The sequence below is a fragment of the Colletotrichum chrysophilum genome (assembly GCF_026319265.1).
Source record: "Colletotrichum chrysophilum strain AFK26 chromosome Unknown scaffold_14, whole genome shotgun sequence".
In the NCBI taxonomy this organism is placed as follows: domain Eukaryota; kingdom Fungi; phylum Ascomycota; class Sordariomycetes; order Glomerellales; family Glomerellaceae; genus Colletotrichum; species Colletotrichum chrysophilum.
In genome coordinates this window covers 3,577-25,426 of record NW_026517301.1, presented here as the reverse complement: position 1 = coordinate 25,426, position 21,850 = coordinate 3,577, and the positions used below count along the sequence as shown (strand labels likewise).

The following is a 21,850-nucleotide window of genomic DNA, read 5'->3' as shown; positions in this document are numbered from 1 at the left end:
CTCCGTCCGATCTCACAAAGCTCCCGCTCCAGTGTGCCAAATTCCCACCTTTCTAGTCCCTAGCTTAGCTCCGCTACTCGCCTTTTCCTCCCACTGCCACTGCCACTCACACTCGGTCACTCTGAAAATCTACCGGCATCTCTAATACTTCTAGTTCGCCCCCCTCGCTCTCACTTCCAGCTTCTGTTCCTCTCTCCTCCCTCCAATCCCAATTATACCCCCTTCTTTAATCAGATTCGCGCGTTTGTTTGACGGCTACAGTGCTGTCAAATGAACCTGCAACGGACTCTTCACATTTTCCCCCATGTAAGTTGAATTATTCCCACCTGCTGCTCTCTCACGAGATCACCTTCCCGTCGCTGCGAAATTGTGGTGACTCGCCGCCCCTCGTCCGGGATTTTGCCGTGGCGAAACAAGCACGGCAGTCCAGCCTCGGAAATTTCGTCTGAACACCGCAATGCACCGCGCAAATCTTTTTTTGTCGTTGGCTGCTGCTCCTCAATTTCCTGTCGATCCTGCATCTCCAGACAATTGCGACTGACAATCCAACCACAGAATCCCCCCCTTCCCCGCGAGTTCTAAATGCCCACCATCTACTCCTCCCTCTACCAGAGTTTCATCCGTCAAGGATTTGCGAAATCTTTCACAAACGCCTACGCCCAGTCCGTCGTAGCTGCCACACATCCCATCCTTAACACCCAGAACCGGCCCTCATTCGCCCGCCGGAACACCAACCGCTTCGGTCGTCTTCAGTCGTTCCAGCTCCAGTCCGCATTCCACCACGAGCGGACAACCACCGGTCTTCCCGAGCATCGCCACGAGAAGCTCACCAGCCAACATGGAAGCTTAGACGCGTACTTTGAGGCCCTGCAGAAGCAGCAGGAGCAGGCCTCTGAGGAGGATCTCGAGAAGGAATGGAGCCAGTTCCAGTTCCAGAGGCAGATTGAGTGGAAGCCGGAGCCAGAGGCTGTCCTCGCCGCCGAGCCCAAGGCCCTCGATCTCGAGGACGCTGCCGAGGATGCAGAGGCACTATCCGACATTCCACCAGAGGCCCAGGCCGCCCTGGCCGAGATCGACGCAGCATTAGAGAGAGAGATTGAACACAGGAACCGCTTGGAGGCTTTGGAAGAGGCTTCCGAGCACTCCGTCCGATCAGCCTCCCCCGCCGTCCGCTCTTGCCACTCCCCGGCCATCGACCCCTCGAGGACACCGTTCAGCATCCGCACCGCTACCCCTCCCGTGCACCCGCAATCCCAGGTTTACGCCGACCACTTGCACCACCTGTCTGAGGATGGCCGCTACTCTGAGATCCCGGCCGTCTTCGAGGCCATGCTGGTCGCTGGCGTGCCCCCCATCGCCAGTGCCTACAACGCCCTGTTGATGGCCGCCATTCACCTGCCCAACGCCAAGAATGAGATGGTTTCCAAGGCTCTGGACGTGTACGCTGATATGCTCCGCCGCAAGGTGGTCCCCGACAGCGACACTTACAACATCTTGGTTGGCCTTCTCGCGGCCCGCTCTCTCGAGGTCGCTGCTCTGAAGAAGTCCCTCGACGAGAAGCGCGTTCGCTTTGGTGGCATGGACGAGCCTGGCAAGTTCATGTTCGCATCCCACGAGCTTGAGCATGCCATTCTTTCTGAGGACGACAGGCTGGGTCTTGCTATGGAGATGTTTGAGAAGTCAGTCCTCACCCAGAGGGCGTCCTACTCGGCTGAGTCTTACCACCAGCTGATCTCTGCCTGTGCTCAAGCCGGACGTGTCGATGACATGCTCCGCCTGTACGAGCACATGGAGCTGAACCGCGTCACTCCTTTTGCTGCCATGTTCCCCGCCATGATCACCGCATTCGCCAATGCCGGTGACCTGGTCAGCGCTGTCGAGTGCTACAATGAGTACAAGGACCTCGCCATTGCTAATGACAAGGGCGAGCCCTCTCTCAACGACAGACTCGACGCCGAGGTTTACGCCGCAGTAATTCACGCCTACATCATCTCCGACAAGGTCGAGGGCGCTATGAAGTTCTACGAGAAGATCATCACGGAGTACGAGGTTCGCGCAGGCGACATCAAGGACGCCATTGTCAGCTCTGGCTTCGTGAAGGCCTTCACTGAGCGTGGCATCTTCAACGAGGCCCTTCGCTGGGCTCAGGTTGTCGAGGCCGAAGTGAGAGCTGAGCCGATGAGCAGTCTGGCAACCCGGGCTGCTGACGTCGGTGACAAGCTCACTGCCATTGCGGCGTTTGCCAACCTGCCCATCAACTTCCAGCCCGTCGCCACCCCCGCCATGGCACTTTTGGCTCTCAGCGTTCGTGAGGGCGATGTCGCTTCTGCGGCCCGCTACTGGGGCATCCTGTGCAACCCTGAGACCCCTGTCACCGCCGCCCTTATCGAGCCCACCGCCATGTTTGCCATCGCCCTTATTGGCTCCGGCCAGGTCGCTGAGGGTCTGTCTCAATCGGAGATGATGTTCCAGAGAATTCGCGCAGTTAGCCCGGAGCACGCTGACGAGGTCGAGGAGGGTGTTGACTTTATCCACCGATTCATGACCAGCCGCGGTATCGCGGACCCTCGTGAGATCGCTTCCCAGGTCAACTCCGCTTCTCCCTTCGCATCCACTGCCACTGTCTCCAGCTTCGAGGATTCTTTCGACCCGTATGCGCACAACACCGACTTCAAGGGCTCTTCGCTTATCTCTGATGAACTGGAGGGCGCGCACGGTCGCAAGGGTCCCAGGCTCCATGATGCTCTCACCCGGTTCCGCAACATGCGCCGTGCTGGCCGTCACCCCCGCTACATCACCTACGCCAAGCTGATCTCCGCTGCCGCACGTGACAGCAAGATGGAGCTGTGCAACGACATCCTCGCCATGGCCCGCACCGACGTTCCCCTCCTGCCCCAGTACGCTGTCGTTCGCTACGGCTGGTCTTCCATCCTGGACGCCATGGTTGGTGCTTGCTTGACGATGGGCAACCGCCAGATGGCCGAGCAGTACCACCAGGAGCTGCTCGCCATGGGTGCTGCCCCCTCTGCCAACACTTTCGGTCTTTACATCACCACCCTCAAGGAGTCCGCCAAGACTTTCGACGAGGCTTCCGAGGCTGTCAAGATCTTCCACCGTGCCAAGGCTGAGGGCGTCGAGCCCAGCTCCTTCCTGTACAACGCTCTGATTGGCAAGCTGGGCAAGGCTCGTCGCATTGATGACTGCCTCTTCTACTTTGCTGAGATGCGCGCTCTTGGAATCAAGCCTACCTCTGTCACCTACGGAACCATTGTCAACGCCCTCTGCCGTGTCAGCGATGAGAAGTTTGCTGAAGAGCTGTTCGACGAGATGGAGGCCATGCCCAACTACAAGGCTCGCCCCGCTCCCTACAACAGCATGATGCAGTTCTTCCTGACCACCAAACGCGACAAGTCTAAGGTCCTTGCCTACTACGAGCGCATGAAGACCAAGGGTATTGCGCCTACCGCGCACACCTTCAAGCTTCTCGTTGACACCCACGCCACCCTGGAGCCTATTGATATGGCTGCGGCTGAGGCTGTTCTTGACGCCATCCGCGCCTCTGGTCAGAAGCCCGAGCCCGTCCACTTCGCTGCCTTGATCCACGCCCGCGGCTGCAACCTCCACGACATGGAGGGAGCCCGCAAGGTGTTCGACTCCGTCATGGCCGACCGCTCCGTCTCTGTCAACGCCAGCCTCTTCCAGGCTCTGTTCGAGGCCATGGTTGCCAACCACAAGGTTGCCGACACCGAGGCAGTTCTCGGACAGATGCGCCGCCGCGGTGTTGAGATGACTCCGTACATCGCCAACACCCTGATCCACGGCTGGGCTGCTGAGAAGAACATCGACAAGGCTCAGTCCATCTATGACTCCGTCGTTCACGACAAGCGCGAACCCAGCACGTACGAGGCCATGACCCGCGCCTTCCTCGCTGTCGAGGAGCGCGAGAAGGCCAAGGGCGTCGTTGGCGAGATGCTTTGCCGCGGCTACCCCAGCGCCGTTGTCAACAAGGTGCTGGAGCTCCTGGGCGGTGGCGGTGGTGAGGAAGCTGCTGCCCAAAACTAAGCTTCTCCTTAACCGCAACCATCCTTTGTCAATTCATCGAAGCACGCATTGAGCAGCAGCTCTGCGTGTCCTTTCAGATTACCATATTTCCTTTGTAATTGCCCTCAACTACCGATTTGTTTGATACCCCGTTGTGTGTTTTGACGCCGGTGGACCGAGGGTTCGGGGTGTCTGGGTAGGATGGGCGGCTAGGTTGTGATAATCGGCAGTGCGCTGGAGGCATCTTTTCCATTTCCGTTTCCTATGTTACATTGTGCTTGGTTTTTAGGAGTCTGAATTTGGGTGTGGGAGTCGAATTCATCCCCGACGTGTTTCGGGGCGGGTTACCACGGCGTTGCGGAAGCAAAAGGGTCAAAGGGGCAGAGCCACCCGTTCACAGGGGCTTTTTCGGAAAGCGAGCGATGACGGCCATTGGCCCGCAACAAACGATAGACACTACTCCACTCAGCATATAAAAAAGAGAAGGGCGCGCGCGGGTAGAATGCGCGACGACTGCAGCATAGAGGGATCAGGGACGGGTCGGGCGGACGGGAGGACACGGATAACGGTATCTACGAAGGTCAGATTACGACATGCCCATGACAGAACGGGGCGTGTGATCCTGCTGTATGTATATTATCGGCAGACATTGGCATTCCAAGAAGATTATGTCAAACTGTTCAAAGCTTGTTCCTTACTCGAAGTGAAGACCAATGCGTGATTTGACGTTTCGAAGAGGCCGGGCCCCTGTCAAGTAAGAGGCCGCCGCTTCCATCCGTGCCCGCAAAGGCAGCTCTGACGTCCGGCATGCCGTGCATGTTTCAAGAACACACGGAAGAGACAGGAAACGGGCCCAAGCTCCTGGACGGAAGCAGGTCTGACAGCTATGGGCATCGGGGAGGCACCTCTGGCAGAAAGGCATAGTGTGTATTGGTTCGCTGCCATGCTGGAATTCTTCAGTTGATCCAGCAGAAGCTCGACAACGAATCCATCGGGGTGCCGCCCGCTCCAATTGGACGGACGGATGGGGTCACTCCCGTCCTCGGCGTTGGGGGCCGGAGCTTATGGGGCGGGCAAACACAGTCGCGGCAAACAGAGGCATGGTAAGGTACCAATCATGCAGCAACAGCGCAGGCGGCAGAATTGGCGGGCTCGGATGCTACTGTATTTTAGCACTGTCTCTTCCCCCCCCCCACGATGCGTATGTGAGGTCGTCCGCCTTTTTTTCCCTCAACGCTGGCCCAAACTTTCTGCCTTACGGTTCCATCACGACTGCGTCATCAACTCACCCTCCTCTTTGACCTCCTCTGGTTGCAAATTCAGACCAGAGTTTCAAAAAGGTATACACTGCAGTTTTCCCGCTGTGATTGTTCCAATTGGCGATCTTGCCCTCTCTTCTCTCTCATCTTCTTTTGAGAAAAGCAACTCGGGAAGGCGGCAGGTTGCAGCACAGCTTAAGCAAGCACGGGAGAGACAATAAACGCCCCTGCCTTATCGTCGCTATCGTCGTTATCGTCGTCTCTGTTGTTCCTGTCATTATTCGTCTCCGTCCTCCGTCCTCCGTGTCCGTCCGTCGTCTCTGTGGTAGAGTACGGATACCTTAGGTAAGCTAGCTGAGCGCGTCTTAGGTAATCACAAATAAGTAGAGAACAGAGGGGTTCTCTAAGTGATAGCTTATATAAGACGAAGTTCCTCAGTTTGCCCGAGACATTTTGTTTACGCTGGAGTAGGTAACACGAGAAGGCCTGCCCTTCAACATAAGGCTACAGTCCACAGACTACAACCGGTCAATAGAGCGACTACCTTGACTGAGCAGCTGGGGAACAAGAGACGGAAGGTCGCAAAAAAAGGAAGAAAAAAAGAAAAAATGACGGCCGGAGCAGACACGACCGCGACCGCCGTCTCGGCCCCCGGGAAGGTGCTCCTCGCGGGCGGGTATCTCGTCCTCGACCGGGCGTACACGGGCCTCGTTTTCGGGCTCAGCGCGAGGGTGAACGTCGTCGCGGCCGAGATCCACACGTCGCCCGGCGTGCACCTGACGGAGATTATCGTCGAGAGCCCGCAGTTCCTCGACGCGACGTGGCGGTACGGGTTCCATCTCGCGCCTGAGGATGGGGGGATTACCGTCACGCAGCTGCAGGTGTAAGTTGCTTCTCTTTACGTGCTTCCCTTTCGGCTTGGATCAGGCTTCGTCACGTTTGATATGTTCAAGTGAAGTGGTGATGGTTGTCGGTGAGGTGGGGTCGGTGGTTGCGGTGAGGGGCTGATATCGCTCACTTGGACATGTGAGATCTCATGTGAGATGACAGCCTCGATGAACCAACCTCACCAGCATCCCACACGTCTAGAGTTGCAAAGTCACTAACACCATCCCCCAGCGGCTCCAAAATCAACCCCAACCCCTTCGTCGAGACCACCCTCTCCTACGCCCTCACCTACATCGCCAGCATCCGCAAACGCCGCCCAAACCACGCCCTGACATCCACCCGCCTCATCATCCTCGCCGACAACGACTACTACTCCCTCCCGGACACCACGCCCGGCGCCGCCGCCCAGCAGCAGGGCCGCTTCGCGCGGTACCCCCACACCCTCAGCGAAGCCCACAAGACCGGCCTGGGCTCCTCCGCCGCGCTCGTCACCTCCCTCACCGCCGCCCTCCTCACGCACCACCTGCCCTCGAACCTCTTCAACCTCGCCTCCGAGGCCGGCAAGCACACGCTGCACAACCTCGCGCAGGCCGCGCACTGCGCCGCGCAGGGTAAAGTCGGCAGCGGCTTCGACGTCGCGGCCGCGGTCTTCGGCAGCTGCCGGTACCGCCGCTTCTCGCCGTCCCTGCTCGACGGGCTCGGCGCGCCGGGGCAGCCCGGGTTCGCGGAGGCGCTGGTGCGCAAGGTGGACGAGTTCCAGGGGTGGGACGTCGAGGTCGACAAGAGCGTCAGCCTGGCGCCGGGGTTGTGTCTGCGCATGTGCGACGTGGACTGCGGCAGCCAGACGGTGGGCATGGTGAAGAAGGTGCTCGCGTGGCGCAAGGAGGACGCGGCGGGGAGCAAGGCGCTGTGGGACGAGCTGCAGGGCCGGAATGAGGCGCTGGCGGCGGTGTTGAAGGATGGGCGGACCGAGGAGGTTGGCGCGGCGGTCGGCAAGGTGAGGGGGCTGATTAGGAAGATGGGCGAGGGCAGCGGGGTGCCGATTGAGCCGCCGAGCCAGACGGAGCTGCTGGATGCGGTGAGCGGGGTGGAGGGCGTGCTTGGGGGGGTTGTACCGGGCGCGGGCGGGTTTGACGCGCTGGCGCTGGTGATGAGGGACGATGAGAAGACGAGGAAGAGGGTTGAGAAGTTTTTGGAGGGGTGGAGCCGGGAGAAGGGGGCGAGGGTGAAGTTGCTGGGCGTTTTGGGGGAGATGGAGGGCGCGCGGAGGGAGGAGCTGGGGGTTTATGCTGGGTGGCTCTTGTGAAGCGATTTTCTTGAAGGGGGTGGAGCAATTGAAGGGAGTTCAAAAAGAAAACGGCAAGTTTAGAACATAGCAACGACAATTGAGCGTGAGATTTCGACGAGCAAAACTGGCTTGAATGAGTGAACGGGTGAGGGATGTGGTCGTGGTGGTGAACTGCCGCTGCGTGGGTGCTCCACCCAATCGTGCTACATAGGCTGGTTTTGAGCCGATTACTGTCACCAATCAAATGCGGCGGACATAGCTCAGTTGGGAGAGCGTCAGACTGAAGTCAACTTCAATCACTTAATCTGAAGGTCGTGTGTTCAATCCACACTGGCCGCATAAACTTTTGCATTTTTGCAGATCTCATGATATATCTTGACATAGCGCTGTGCAACGACGGTGTCGATTGCTCCTTGTTCAGAAACTCTTTGAAGCTGAGACTTTGTTTTTTGCTACCTCTTCAGGCTTTTTAGATAAGACTGCATATTTTTTTCGTGCTAGAGCAATTACTTTTCCCGTCAGTTTATATGCACTCCATGTTAAAGCACTATCGTCATCGTCTGCTGGCGTTCATTGTTGTCCTTCGTTGGTATTGTCTGTTGTCGTCGTCGTCGTAGCCGTCCCCGTCTTAATTTCTGCTACTGTCGTACTCATTCAAGTCTACTGTGGTGTCAACTAGATGCTCCTTCCACACGCTTCCGAAGCTCTGTAGAATTTTCTCTTGCAGGCCAGATCACTTCACTTCAACTGTACGCCCAATTTTCACCCTCTCTCTCTCTCTCCACGCCTTCCATCTTTTCTTTCTACATCGTCGCGGCCCCCTTTGCAACCCACCTTCCCTTCGCTTTTCGACGATCACTATCGTACCAGCCTTTCCTCTTCTTCAACCTCGATCAACCTTTTTCTATGAAAGGTGAGTTTCAATCTCCAGGGGGTTTATCTGCTCCTCTGCCTCTCTCCATCTCTCTTCCCCCTCTCTCTTCATCCTGGTGCCGTCCTATCTTTCAAGTTTAAAGGGCTGACTGAAAATACTTTCACCTTCGAGTGCCTTGGCGAAAACCTGACCGTCGTGCAGAAAGCAGCGACGCAACCTTCCAAGATTTCAAGCTTTTCTTCTGGCACACCTTTCTCATCACCAAAAGCCATCATGTCTGCCTTTCTCGACGACATGGACGAAGCGACGCTGCAGCTGATTGTCCAGATGCAACAGGAAGACATCAGAGAACTGCAGGACCAAAGCAAGGGCAAAGCTAAAGAAGCCGATCGGTCTGACGCAGACGTGGCTTTCGACACGTATCAAGCCGAGCTTGTGTCCTTCCGGACCTTCGCCGCGGACCGCGCCTTGAGTAGACGTATCGCTCGCCAGGAAGGCACCTACCCAAGAGTTACAACCATCACAGCTCCGGCAGAGCAGCAAGCTGTACCGGACGCAAGCAACCCAATTACTTCGCAGCCAGCTGAGAGCTACAGTGCCGAGGAGATCGTTACGGAGGAGATCGTTGCGGAGGAGATCCTCGCCGCAGATGCTGTCCATACAGTCTGCAACACCGACATTTCCGACGATGATTCTATCGTTGACATGCCCGAGTCCTCCTCCTGGGGTGCGTCCAGAAAAACTTCAAAGCGCACAAGGTCAAGAAGTCCAGATCGGCCAGAGACCCGGTCCTGCATTTCCTGCACCAAGGACTATGACCCGAGCAACTTTTATCTCGCTATATGTGACCACCTTTACTGCGCGACTTGTCTGCAGAAACTATTCCATCTGTCTCTGGTTGACGAGAGTCTTTTCCCGCCCCGATGCTGCCGAAAACCTATCCCCACGGATCAAGTACAGCACATCATACCCAAGCAGCTCATGCAGGAATTCGTCGCCAAGGAGATTGAATTTTCGACAGTCAACAGAACCTACTGTCATCAGCCTCAGTGCTCAGCATTTATACCTCCTACCAGCATTGAAGAAAGCATCGCAACCTGCCCTGCCTGTAAAGCAAAGACGTGCGTGTTGTGCAAGAGCATGGAGCACAAACACGACGAAGTATGCAAGGAAGATACAGCGACGCAAGAAGTTCTGAAGCTGTCTGCTGAGAAGAAGTGGCCAAGATGCAATAAGTGCCGGGCAATTGTTGAACTGAACGTGGGTTGCTACCACATGAGTGAGTTTGTTCAGAAGATACATGCACATCCCAGGTCCCCGCTAATCATACGATCTTCAGCTTGCCGCTGCGGAGGACAGTTTTGTTATCTCTGCGAAGCACCCTGGAAGACCTGCGCTTGTCGCCAATGGGACGAGCCGAGGCTTTTCGCTGGCGCCGAACAACGAGTCAACAGAGCGCCGAACGCCCGGAACATGACCCCCCAGCAGCGCGCTGCTGCTTTGACTCGAGCCCGGCGAAATGCCATACGGAACCATGCATGCGAGCATGATGGTCGTTGGACCAAGATTTATGGTGAGCATACTTGTGAGGGGTGCAGTGACAGGCTGAGCGAGTTCATCTTTCGATGCGACGACGATGCGACGACTGTCTTCTGCCGTCCTGTGCGAGATGCAGGCTCAACCGATTCACCTGAATAGAAGGAAGGGAGAGTACCGCAGGCATTGTATGAGATTACGGGGATTCAAAGATGACTGGCATGGGTTAGGCCGTTGGAGAGCAGTCGTCCATCTTGGACTCTGGAGTAATTCGCAAATATCTCATCTTGGAAGCTTAAGGAGCTAGCAAATGACAAAGTCTCATCTTGAGAGCACTCTCTGAAAGAGAGATCGCGTCATTTACATGAGACCGCCCAACTTCCCTGTGTCTATACGGAAATGTTTCCTGTGTAGTTAATTACTCCTATTAAAGACGGTGGCAGAAGTCATGATAGTAATAGTTCGACGACGATGGTAGCCACGACGACGGCATACGATCTCGCCTATAGTACGGGACGTTCCTTAAATCCCAACGACAAACCGCCTTCTTGCTTGTCCTCCAATCTTTGTGATCGCATTCAAGGTTTTGCTCTCAGTCTACGTGCATGACGGCCCCTTTTGTCCCCAGCTTGGCCAAGTCAGTTTGCTTTCTATCCTTCACCTCGTCACCCTCTGCAGCAGTTTAAGTGAACCCCATTGTGATTCTCCTTCTGGTCTTCCAATTCCAGCAGTGCTGATCCCCTTTGCTCCAGAGCAATAATCAATATTAAATCCCAAAAGTTTGGCTCTATCGTCGAACTGTTTTAATAGATGATGAACGCTGGGTGGAAGGTGTTCTTGTTAAAAGCGATTGAAACGGCACCTCCGACAAGCACGGATTCGACACCGCTCGCATTCGTAGATGAATCGAGGCAGAGTGTCGTGGCATTCTTCGCAATTGAAGACACCGCTGCGATATCTCCAGGCCTGATGTGTGCATTCATGGTTCTGGACCAGATTCTGTGCCTCCCTTTCAGCCAGCCGTGCCCTCCTCTCAGCGTCGAAATGCCGAGCGTCAGCATTTCTGTTGATGATGGCATTAGCGCGAACGTAAAGTCGCTCCTCGTTCCACTGCTCGCATACACATGTCTTCCACTTCAGGCCGCATGTATAGCAGAACTGGGCACCGCAGTGACAGGCTCAAGAACGGTTCAGCCGAACGCTCGGTAGGAACAGGTATGATGGGAAGCTCACTCATATGATTGCAACCATGCTCGAGCTCCACAACGCGTCGGCAAGAGAAGCATCGCTGCCATCCGTTCTCGGCGGCGACTTGCAGCAGAAACTGCGTAGCGGTGTCTTGGCTACAGTCTTTACCCTGGTGGTCTGCGCCTTTGCATATGGCGCATGTTTTATAAACACATCGCGGACACGTCGCTATATCGTTCTTAATAAACTCCACGGGCACGAAAGTTGAACAGGTGGGTTGGTGGCAGTACGTGCGGTTCGGGGTTGAGAACTCGACCTCCTTAGCGCGGAACTGGCCCACGAGTTTGGAGCCGAGGACGGGGCGATGATTGTCAACGGGAATTCGCTGACCGCAACAACGTGCCGGGAAAAGAGATTCGTCTGTGTAAGGCATGCTTCAAAGAGACTTCGGAGGCAGTCATGGCAGTAGAGGTGGCTACAAGGACAGCGGGACAATTTAGTGATGGAGAACCTGTCCTGACAGCTGATGCAGGGTTCCTTCGCTACCTTGACGGGCTTCGTGGTGCCATTCATGTCGCTTCGCGAAGCTGCCCAGGAGGAGGACTCTGGCTGGTCTAGAGTCTCGTCATCGTCGGCGTCTGCAGACATGTAGAGCTTCTGAAGCTTGCGAAGCATGTCGGCGTCTAAGTCGGACATGTCTTCGTCTGGGGAAGTCGTCTTTGAATTAGCAGAAGTCTGAAAGGAGTTCTGGTTGACTGTCTCGCCGCGGCTAAGGCGAAGTGCTATCTCTCTGTCGCGCTCAGCTTGCCTCTCCTGTGCAGCGAATACTGTCACAAGTTTACCATCTGTACGGGTGGCCTTTTGAATGCTCCGGCTCATGGTTCTGTCCGATACTCGTTGCTCACATGTCTTGAGCTCAGACTGGTAGGTTTCGAAGGCGAATTCCGAGTCAGGAAGACTACCTTCTTTCTGCTTGCCCTTTCTGCAATTCTTCATATGTTCTAGATCTTCGAGCTGCATCTGGATGACCAGGTGCAGGGTCTCCTCGTCGATGTCGTGGCAAATCATCTTCACCCAATTAGATGAGATGAGTAGAGATGATTAGTGAGGGTTCGAGGTGGATAGCAGTAGGATTCATCAAAAGCCGTTCGAGTCCCGAGAGGAGACGGATGAGATGTCGTTTCAGATCGAAATTGTGAAATAGGACTCTACTGCCGGGGAAAGCTCATGGGTCTCAAGAAGAAATGCTGACAAATTACACTTAAGCAAGGAAGTATTGGAGTTGGAAGTTGAGTGCAAGATGGAGATGACTTGTTGCAGCTGGGGAGCCTGCGCCTGTTCACAAGAACGCAGCCGAGCATAACGGTGTAGGTCAGGTGAAAGCGAAGGCGGGGGCAGCTGAAATAAATAACACATCCTCCGGGGCCGACATCTGAAGCTCGATGCTTTTCTGTTGGGTTGCCGACGGCTTGGTCTTTGACTTCCAGATGTAGACGGCCTCCTGCGTTGGAGTGGACGAATTACATGTGGGAATAGCAGCCAGCCGATGCGCAAGCTTGCAGGCACACCCCTGGCGAAGGCACGATTGCATCATTCACTCCAACCCAAATCACAGGAACCTTCGGTCTTTGGTTGCTTTCAGATGACGCGACCAAATCAGAAGTTTCCTGAATACGTCGAGGCATACGTGAACAAGGTATATGGCGGGGAAACCCAGACAAGCCCTAGGAGAAGAAGTTATCTTGACGACTGACTGAGCCAGTGAGAATCGCCTGATAAACCTCGTCTGAACTTCACCGGGGCCCCGGGATGAGGGTAACGATAACATTTTGGCCGAACAAACTAATGGTGAATAGGTTGCAATAGTATTTTGACGGAAATGCTACCGTCGTTTTGCGACAGCCACTTGAGCATGTGAGAGTTTGAAGAGGCCATTAGACGAAGGAATCAGGGGTCTCAAATGGCCTGAGTGGAATGGTGCAAGACGGCCGGTTTTGAGGGCAACAGACAACTCGCCGACAGCACCTGAAATTCGTCAAGGACAGCCCGAGAATATGACGAAGAGTTTTGCTAGCTGGGCAGTGTCAGTTGCCTATCCGGGCAGTGTCACTCCCCCATAAATATATTGTAGTGTACCTGTACTCTAATAAGGACTGCGGTAGAGGTAGATAGGAATGACGATGGACGACGACGACAGCGATAACAAAAGTCATAACAAAAATGATAACAACAGCGAGGATAGTCGTTTTGGCATAGATATAGGACATACGGATTGTATACTGCTTATGTAGTGGGCACTGCCCGGCTAGCAGAATTCATGACGAATACTTCCAATCATAATAATGTTTCTTGATGCGTAAGCTCCGCCGGTGAAGTAACCTGGCCTTTTAAAGAAGACTTTCGTGATTTCTCTGAGATATAGCCTTGCTTTTCTAAACCCGTGATACAAATGATGGAATGAAGATAATGTACGAATCCTACACAAGTGTTTCAGGGCTTCATTGTATGCCACCATGTGCGGCGTGGTTGGGATGCGCTGGGCCTTTGCAGAGAGTACAAGTGCTGTGCCAGTATACTGGACAAATACCGACGTCCCCATTTATATTGCTCGAAGGAATGGATACAGAGCAGACAGGGACATGGCAGTATGTTCGGTTGGGTGTCGTGTACTCAACCTCCTTCACGCGCCATCTTTCCACGTGCTCATTGCCGAGGATGTGCTCTGCGACAGGAAACGCATTTCCACAGCATTTAGGAGGGAAAAGGCTCTCGTCGGTAATGGAAGCTCCGAAGAGATTGATGAGACAGCCTGAGCAATACTTGTGGTCGCAGGTGGTCTGAGGAAGGTCGGTCTGCGAGTGCTTATTCATGCACATGTCGCATTTCTGTGTTCGGATGGCCCCCCACCATCTGGCATATCCCGCGTGCATAGAAGTCTTCCACCAAATACAAGGGGTAGGAAATCTCGCGCTAACATCATCATGCCGGTTCTCAGTCTCTCCAATTTTATCTTTGCCTGACCAACTTCCTCTTCTTCGTCGGTGTCCTCTCCGCCAGTTTCCTCTTCGTCGGCTCCCTCCTCCTCGTTGAAGCGTCGACTCAGTTGTTTGTCCATTACAAAGGTCTCGAGAAAAGACAGCTCCTCCTGGTACATCTCAAAGGCAAGATCTGCGTCCAGAAGGAATCCATCCTTGTTATTACAGCCTCTGGCCTCATGTCGAAGCTCTTTGAGGTCGGCCTGCTGCAATTGGAGAACCAGCTGCAGCGTAGCATCATCCATATCGTCGGCAGAGCAGTTCAAGATGTCGTTGAAGGATTGGCAAGTATTTGACTATGGAAAGAAATCAGCAGGAAGGGGGAAAAGGTAAAGAAGGTTTGCAACCGGGGCAAGACCTTGAAGGCGCACCTTACGTACATCTTTTGAGGGTGTGGCGCGATTAGGAGGCTCAGTGATTCACTTAGATACTCCTCAAAAGCAAGGGGAAAAAACAAGGCGTAAGGAATTTTGTGGTTGAAAAGAAGACATGGAGAATGACCTTTTCTCGACTAAGGTATCATGGGGAAACAAGTGAGCCTGCAAGTCTAATGACGAGAGAGGCCTGCCTTACGGACCACCGGGGGAACGTCATTGCAATAGATTGACTTCGGAAGAATCGGGAAATCTCGGCATTCAAGGGAAATTGAAATGATGCTGTTGCGATGTTATTGATGAGGAAACCCAAGGGCCGGCCTCTTATCATGGGATTGAGCGCATCTAGGTAGTAGTTCAGTGTTGTCGACGCCACTGTGACAGGAAACCGGGGTAGTATGGGTCCAAGCGCCATGCGGGGCGACGCACAAGAGTGGAACCATTATCTAAACGCCGATCGCGATAAGGCTCTGCTTCTGAAATTTTATTTTTCGACTTCGCCTCAGTGACCTTTCATCATCGCTGCGACCGACGGCATCTCATCAGCAAAAATGGCGGACGATGGCATGATTATGAATTTTGACCTGGGGACGGGTCCCATAAAGTCCCACGTCAAGATCCAGGGAGGACGATGGCGCGACAGAGTGAAGGCGCAGAGGATTGCGAACAAGGGCGGCGACAAACGTCCTTCATCACCATCTTCAGACGCCCCGCCGACCCAAAGATGGACGCCCGGAAACAGGAAGTCTCACAGAGCCGACAATGACGATGGCTCTCACGAGCGCCCGGCGAAGCGACCAAGAGCCGACCCTCCGAGGCCAAGCTCCTACCAGACCGGCAAGCTGCCGCCGGGTAGCATCTCCAGCGGCAGGCCGAGGGACGGCCAGGTCACTTCCAGACTTTTCTCATTCAACCCGACACCCAAGACTGTGTTTGACGACCCGAGCGAAGAGAAGGTTGAGGAAGTTGCGAGAGAACCGTCGAACGCCGCGTTATCCGCCGAAGCTGCCAGTTTCCACGCCCTCGGCATCTCACGACGTCTCGCCCTGACGCTATCCGACAAGATTCAGCTCAAGGCCCCGACTGCGATCCAGGCCAAGGTTATACCGCAACTCATCACAGAAGACAGCGATGCGTTTGTGCAGGCGCAAACAGGTTCCGGAAAGACTCTGGCTTACCTGCTTCCCATCCTCCAACGGATCTTGTCAGTCGAGGGTCAGATCAAGAGAGACTCGGGCCTCTTTGCCATCGTTTTGGCGCCGACACGCGAACTTTGCCGGCAGATTGATGTCGTTCTCGCCAAGATCCTTCCACCTTACCTCGTCAGCACAACCGTCATCGGTGGTGAGAGTAAGCACTCTGAGAAGAGCCGTTTGAGGAAAGGTGTCAACATTCTCATCGCCACACCCGGTCGTCTGAGCGATCATCTCAACAACACCAAGAGCCTCGATGTCGGTACTGTGAGGTGGTTAGTCCTCGATGAAGGTGATCGTCTGATGGAGATGGGTTTCGAGGCGGAGCTGCGTACCATTGTTGGCAAGATCCGTGAGGGCGGTCTCTCAGATACGACGGCAAATGGTGTCTCTCTTGCTGGTCTGCCGAAGCGCCGTGTCACCGTTCTGTGTTCCGCTACCATGAAGATGAACGTCCAGAAGCTTGGCGAGATCAGTTTGGAGGATGCCGTACACGTCACGACATCTGAAGAGGACCAGGATGGTGCTGAGGAGGTCAAGTTTGAGGCGCCGGCGCAGCTGAAGCAGAACTACGTTATCGTCCCTGCCAAGTTGCGACTCGTTACCCTCATCTCGCTCCTCAAGTTAACATTCTCACGCAAGGGTTCGGTGATGAAGGCCATCGTCTTCTTATCTTGTGCCGACTCCGTCGACTACCACTTCGATCTCCTCCGCAAACCGCAATCCGAGGATGAGAAATCCTCGGCCAATCCATCAGGAACGGCAAACACCGTCGCCCCAGCCGGATACATCACGTCACCAGCCAACACCAACATCGTCCTTCACAGGCTACACGGCTCCCTTCCCCAACCCGTCCGAACGGCCACACTTGCGTCCTACAGCAGCTGCAAAGACCCAACAGTTCTGATCACCACCGATATCGCTTCGCGTGGTCTCGATGTGCCCTCCGTCGAACTTGTCGTCGAATACGATCCCGCTTTCGCCGCCGCCGACCACGTTCATCGCATCGGTCGTACCGCTCGTGCTGGTCGCCCCGGAAAGGCCGTCCTGTTCTTGATGCCTGGCTGCGAAGAAGGCTACATCGAGCATCTCAAGGCCAAGAACGCCACCCCCCCCAAGCCCGAGCTTTACGACACCGTTCTGCAGCGCGGCCTTACGACACCAATGGAGTTCCCCGTCGAGACTGATGCTAAGCCCCTGCCTGCAACCGACAAGAGCTTCAATGCCCGTGCCGAGAACCTCCAACTCCACCTCGAGCAGCGCCTCCTCCTGCCGTCGAGCAAGACTCTCCTCGACGAAGCTCGCAAGGCGTTCCGCTCTCATATCAGGGCATACGCTACCCACGTAAAGGAGGAGCGCGTGTTCTTCGACATCACCGAGCTGCATCTGGGTCACATGGCGAAGGCCTACGGTCTGCGTGAGGCGCCATCTGGTGTCGGTCGCGGCGACCACAGCGGCAAGAAGACTGTCATGAAACAGAAGGCCGCTGGCAGACGTGGCGAGAAGAAGTCGTCAGGTAACGCCATGGAGGATATCAACACTGCTGGAGGCGAGGAGCCAAGCGAGATGGAGAGAAAGATGAAGGCGAAGATGAGGATGGTCATGAACGCGGCCAGCGAGTTCAACCTTGGTTGAAATGTCTTTGTGCATGGGTGTATCTTGGGCTTGGGGAGGTTTATAGACAAAAAGTCATGTTTATAGCGATTAAAAGGTCATATACCAGACTGGGTAATTTTATTTGTCGACACACATGCTCTTGCCTCTGCACCTTCTGTGACGTGAAGCGGCTATCGAGAATATGCAGCAAGCGGGGTCGCTCTTCCCCCGCAAAATTGTTAGTGCTAGTTCACACAGCACTAGACCACCCGGACGGCTACCTAATCTCATCGAAACCATTCACGAAGCATCTACCTTGAGACGTTGAATCCATTTTCGCGAAGTCTTCGAGAACCCGCGCGTCGCAAATCGGAAGCTCACCCTCAAAACTCATAACATGTCATTAATAGGGATCAGCGTTGGTCAATCTCTACATCGCACGCGACTGCAACCCCTCCAAACATGACACGACGACTGCCCTGGGCGCGCGACGACGTCGACCCAGTACGAACACCTGCGAAAGCCGCCACCAAGCCGTCGACTTCTCGTTCAGCAGCGACGCCGCAACGCGCCACGCCAAAGCAGAAGGCGACACCGACGTCGCGCAACTCAAAGCAACAATCGTCACGGTTAAATGGCCTCCTCAGAAGTAGGTGCTCATCACACACGGCGCTGCGCGGACGCTCACTCACACGTTGCAGATCGAAGTGCTTCGACCTCACCACCACCACAGCCCATACCGGAAATGTGAGCTCTCTGCCTAACAAACACGCCCGTGCAGCACTGATGCTCTCGCAGCTTCATGATCGAAGGCCTAGAAAATGACGACAAGTATCGCATGGTTGAGGATGAACTCTTCACCATCGCGGGCCAGTTCACAGCGCATCTCCACGCAGCGGAGTACCAACGCCTCAAAACGCAGACGAAATCTCAGAATGCGGAGAGGATCAAGAACATTTCCCGTCCCGTCGTTGGATCCCTGACTGACATTGCGAGGCGACGTCAAGAGGAGCTGCTCCGTAAGAAGAAGCAGCGCGAGGCGCTCCGCAAAGCGAAGAAGGAAGCCGGCGTCGACGATGAGAGCGGCGACGAGACGAGCATGCCGTGGCACGGCACCTCGCTGCAGGGGTTGATGGACAGCCCGCAGAAGAAGGAGGTGCCGCTCACGACGCTGACGAGGGCAGACTCCAGGACGAAGACGAGCTTGTTTGGAGGAGTTATCAAGTCTCAGAGGAGATCTGCACCTGTCAGCAGAAGAGAGGATTTGGAAGAGGAAACGGAGTCCGAGAGCGATGACCTTGGCGGCTCGGTGAAGGCCCCAACGAGGCGAGAAACCGTGAGGTCAGCGCAGGTATCGAGGCCTTTGCCAAAGGATCCGGCCCAGTCCACAGCGAAGGGATCGGGAGCCGCTGCTTCGCTTGGAGCCGCGAGGCATGCTTCCCGAGTATCCAAAGAAAGACCGACGACACGACCAACAAGCAGCTCTTCATCGAATAGCACAACTAGGACTGCAACGCCAGGTGCCGATGATGGTGACGACGAAGACGACATTTTCACGCGTCACAAGAATCGCACTGCAAGGGCAAGAACGCCACGGCTTGGAGCTGCAAAGCATACATCACCGACAGCAAGACCAATGAGCAGCTCCTCATCAAATAGCACGACTGCAACGACGACGCCTGCTTTCGATGACGGCGATGACGAAGATGACGACATATTCACGCGCTTCAAGAATCGCACTGCAAGGGCAAGGCCACCACGGCGAGCGCCCGTAAAGAAGGTGGAACTTCAAGACTCGAGAGATATCATTCCATCATTTCTATGAGCTTGACCCCTCACACAATTAATGTAATTTAGTAATTCAATACCAAAAAGGCTTGTCATTCACCCATATCAGACACCCTATCTCTTCAGTCTATTGCTCTTTCAAAGTCTCAACAATGGTGGTGCTCATCGTCAGACTCCTCAACGGTTGCTATTTCTCGCTTCTGACTCTCTGAACGCGCGAAAAGGTCGCGGGCCGTCAGCTTCTTGATGAGATTGGTACCGTCCAGAGCAAGAGTCGAGAGCACATGAGCGGTGGTCTGTGGATCAGGTTAGTTATGAAACACAGTTGGGAGGAACGAAAGCCTTACCTTTGCATTCACCGCCAGCTGGTCCAGGTCCGGGTTGTTGATGTTGTCGCATGCTTGATGATAGCACGGATCCTGGGCAGAACCTGTCCCCGTGTGAAGACCTCCGATGGGCTTGTTCAACACCTGCCAGAACGACGCGTAGTCACTGCCGTTAGTGAAGCGAGCCGCTGTCACGTCGACACCCTTCGAGACGAAGTCGGCGGTGAACAGCTCCTGGATCACGTCCGAGCCGGCCGGTGCGGGGACGCCGTACGAGGCACCGTCGCCGTCGAAAACTCCGTAGTAGCCCTTAGAAACCATATCGAAGTTGAGATACGCCAAGATATTACCCGCCTCGGCCGCGGTGAGGTTGTTGACGTAGTAGCGCGAGCCGATGAGGCCCTTTTCTTCAGCACCCCACCACGCGAATCGAATCTTGTTGTTCACGGAGTACTTGGTGAGGGCCAGGAAGAGCTCCAATAGCAGCGACACGCCAGATCCTGCTGAAGTTAGCCTAGTGGTTCTCATGGCTACACACGTGAATAAGATGACACTCACCATTGTCGTTGATACCCGGACCCCAAGCAACGCTGTCGAGATGGGCACCAAGCTAGGCATCATTTAGCAATGCTCTGACTTTCAGTAGGTAAACAAACTCACAACAATCACATTCTCAGAATCCCCGCCTTCCGTCTCGGCAAAGACGTTCTGCGTCACCCGACGATCGACGTACTCATCCTCCCAGAACGTCGCCGTCAAAACCTCTCCAGCGAGTAGACGCGCCTCCAGCGGATCTCCAATATACTTATTGACAAACCCGCTAGGAATAAACGTCCCGTCATCAGCCACTCCAAGCGACCCCGCGGTCAAATTGAACTGGAAGTCCGGAATCGCGATCACAGCGCTCGCACCAGCCGCGGCTGCCGGCTTCATGATCCCGGCGTACTGCGAGCTGCGGCTGTACCCGTCGCACAGCGTCTCGCGGACCAGGACGATCTTGCCGGCCACATCGCGGCCGTCGTACGAGGACGCGTTGCAGGCATCTGAACCCTCTGGTCCAAGGGCGAGCTGGCCCGTGATGCCCTCGGCGGGCGTCGTGGGCGACAGCGTAAGCCCGTACGCGGCGAGGGCTTCGCCGTTGACGGTCAGGTTGGCCCTGATCTCGCTGCTGAAGACGGCGGAGAAGTCTTGCTTCCAGACTTTGGCGCCAGAGACGGCGGAGATGCGGTCGTAGACGTAGTCGACGGAGGCGGCGTAGCCTGGGAGGCCGAAGGCGCGGTTCCCGTCGTTGGCTGTGGCGATGTCGTCCAGGGAGACGAGGTTGGCTTCCAAGCTGCGGAAAGTGTGAGTTGCGACATGAACAGAATCTTCGACTGGGGCAGCGCGCACTTCTCTCTGGTGATGGCTGCTTGGAAGCTGGCCGAGTCGACGAGCGGCCTGTCGTCTTGACGCTCTTGCAGCGCGCATGCGCCCAATGCGACCCAGAGGGCGCCGGTGATGACCAAGGACCTCATCTCGAACGGTGCTTCACGGGCGGGAATGAAGGTGAACTTGTGACACCTTAAAGGAACATTGAGATCTCTCGGGAGCGGGTTTCCGTTTTTTAAGATGATGGCGGTCTTCTTTCTTCCCTTCTACCTTTTTTTCCGCAGTTTCCCGCCTGGAGGCGCACTTTTTTGACTGCCGTAGGGGGGGGACTCAGAGAGTGACATGGCATCATTTCGTGTTCAGTGGGACCCCTGAACGGGTGACCGAAGAATGAGGAAGGTCGCAGCGAGAAACCCGGGCTCTAATCCCGATTTCATTATCAGAACCGACCGAGCCCGCCACAATGTTGACAATGCCAAGATGCTAATCATGACAGAAATCATGCCTTGGAAATCGCGGATTCCGAACATGGTGTTTTGGGGAACGATTCGGGTGCTCTGATGCTACAGCGCTTCGGTCTCGCTTGACTGACCCAGAACCCGTGAATGATCGACCGGGAAGTCAGATCTTTCCGCCAAGCCTTTTGGGCAGGGATCACTGACCGGGGACTCAACGGCGAGGGACGTTTAAGTATCACGATCGTGAGGTTCGGGAATAATCTCATGTAAAATGCTATGTAACAATGCTTGCGCGACATGATCTGAAGGGTATCTGTGCTCTTCCAATCTCAGTAGCTTGAAGTTCTGCTGCTGGAACCAAATGACTCATCTGCTAGAAATGAAAATGTGTTCATCCCCAGATCTTGGTTCGTGGCTACTTTGAACTTTTATTAGGTTCTTCTAAGCTTTCGACATGCTCATTCTAGTCATTCATTTCCTACTACGACCAAATCGCTTACCATCCGTTCGCTCACCATCTCCAGAAGAGACTTGGCGAACCCAATCATGTCTGCAAGGCCCATAATACAGAATTATTACAAGAAGACTGGGGTTGAAAGCCATGAGCCGAGCTTTGGCGGTGTAGGAAGATATGCCAA

At 55.0% G+C, this 21,850-nt stretch overlaps 7 protein-coding genes and 1 non-coding gene across 8 annotated transcripts; 6 read left to right on the top strand and 2 right to left on the bottom strand.

Moving 5' to 3' along the window:
- Window positions 1-582: 582 nt before the first annotated feature.
- COL26b_002696 (uncharacterized protein) lies at window positions 583-4,062 on the top strand (the record flags this gene model as incomplete). Its single annotated transcript, XM_053175608.1, has 1 exon — window positions 583-4,062. The coding sequence occupies one exon, from the start codon at window positions 583-585 to the stop codon at window positions 4,060-4,062; it is 3,480 nt and encodes a 1,159-aa protein (XP_053040317.1).
- Window positions 4,063-5,908: 1,846 nt separating this feature from the next.
- COL26b_002695 (uncharacterized protein) lies at window positions 5,909-7,494 on the top strand (the record flags this gene model as incomplete). Its single annotated transcript, XM_053175607.1, has 2 exons — window positions 5,909-6,183; window positions 6,420-7,494. 2 exons carry the CDS (start codon window positions 5,909-5,911, stop codon window positions 7,492-7,494), a joined length of 1,350 nt encoding a protein of 449 aa, XP_053040316.1.
- A 231-nt stretch (window positions 7,495-7,725) lies between these two features.
- COL26b_002694 lies at window positions 7,726-7,815 on the top strand. Its single transcript has one exon. It is a non-coding gene; the product is annotated as a tRNA-Phe (tRNA).
- Window positions 7,816-8,623: 808 nt separating this feature from the next.
- On the top strand, window positions 8,624-9,168 carry COL26b_002693 (uncharacterized protein; the record flags this gene model as incomplete). The annotated part of the gene is made up of 2 exons (XM_053175606.1): window positions 8,624-9,077; window positions 9,101-9,168. The coding sequence occupies 2 exons, from the start codon at window positions 8,624-8,626 to the stop codon at window positions 9,166-9,168; spliced, it is 522 nt and encodes a 173-aa protein (XP_053040315.1).
- A 2,402-nt stretch (window positions 9,169-11,570) lies between these two features.
- Window positions 11,571-12,142, bottom strand: COL26b_002692 (uncharacterized protein; the record flags this gene model as incomplete). The annotated part of the gene is made up of 2 exons (XM_053175605.1): window positions 11,571-11,597; window positions 11,621-12,142. The coding sequence occupies 2 exons, from the start codon at window positions 12,140-12,142 to the stop codon at window positions 11,571-11,573; spliced, it is 549 nt and encodes a 182-aa protein (XP_053040314.1).
- A 2,892-nt stretch (window positions 12,143-15,034) lies between these two features.
- Window positions 15,035-17,311, top strand: COL26b_002691 (uncharacterized protein; the record flags this gene model as incomplete). Its single annotated transcript, XM_053175604.1, has 1 exon — window positions 15,035-17,311. One exon carries the CDS (start codon window positions 15,035-15,037, stop codon window positions 17,309-17,311), a length of 2,277 nt encoding a protein of 758 aa, XP_053040313.1.
- A 423-nt stretch (window positions 17,312-17,734) lies between these two features.
- On the top strand, window positions 17,735-18,769 carry COL26b_002690 (uncharacterized protein; the record flags this gene model as incomplete). Its single annotated transcript, XM_053175603.1, has 4 exons — window positions 17,735-17,921; window positions 17,974-18,019; window positions 18,071-18,613; window positions 18,718-18,769. The coding sequence occupies 4 exons, from the start codon at window positions 17,735-17,737 to the stop codon at window positions 18,767-18,769; spliced, it is 828 nt and encodes a 275-aa protein (XP_053040312.1).
- Window positions 18,770-19,206: 437 nt separating this feature from the next.
- COL26b_002689 (uncharacterized protein) lies at window positions 19,207-20,900 on the bottom strand (the record flags this gene model as incomplete). Its single annotated transcript, XM_053175602.1, has 5 exons — window positions 19,207-19,356; window positions 19,408-19,886; window positions 19,945-19,996; window positions 20,047-20,719; window positions 20,776-20,900. 5 exons carry the CDS (start codon window positions 20,898-20,900, stop codon window positions 19,207-19,209), a joined length of 1,479 nt encoding a protein of 492 aa, XP_053040311.1.
- Window positions 20,901-21,850: the final 950 nt, after the last annotated feature.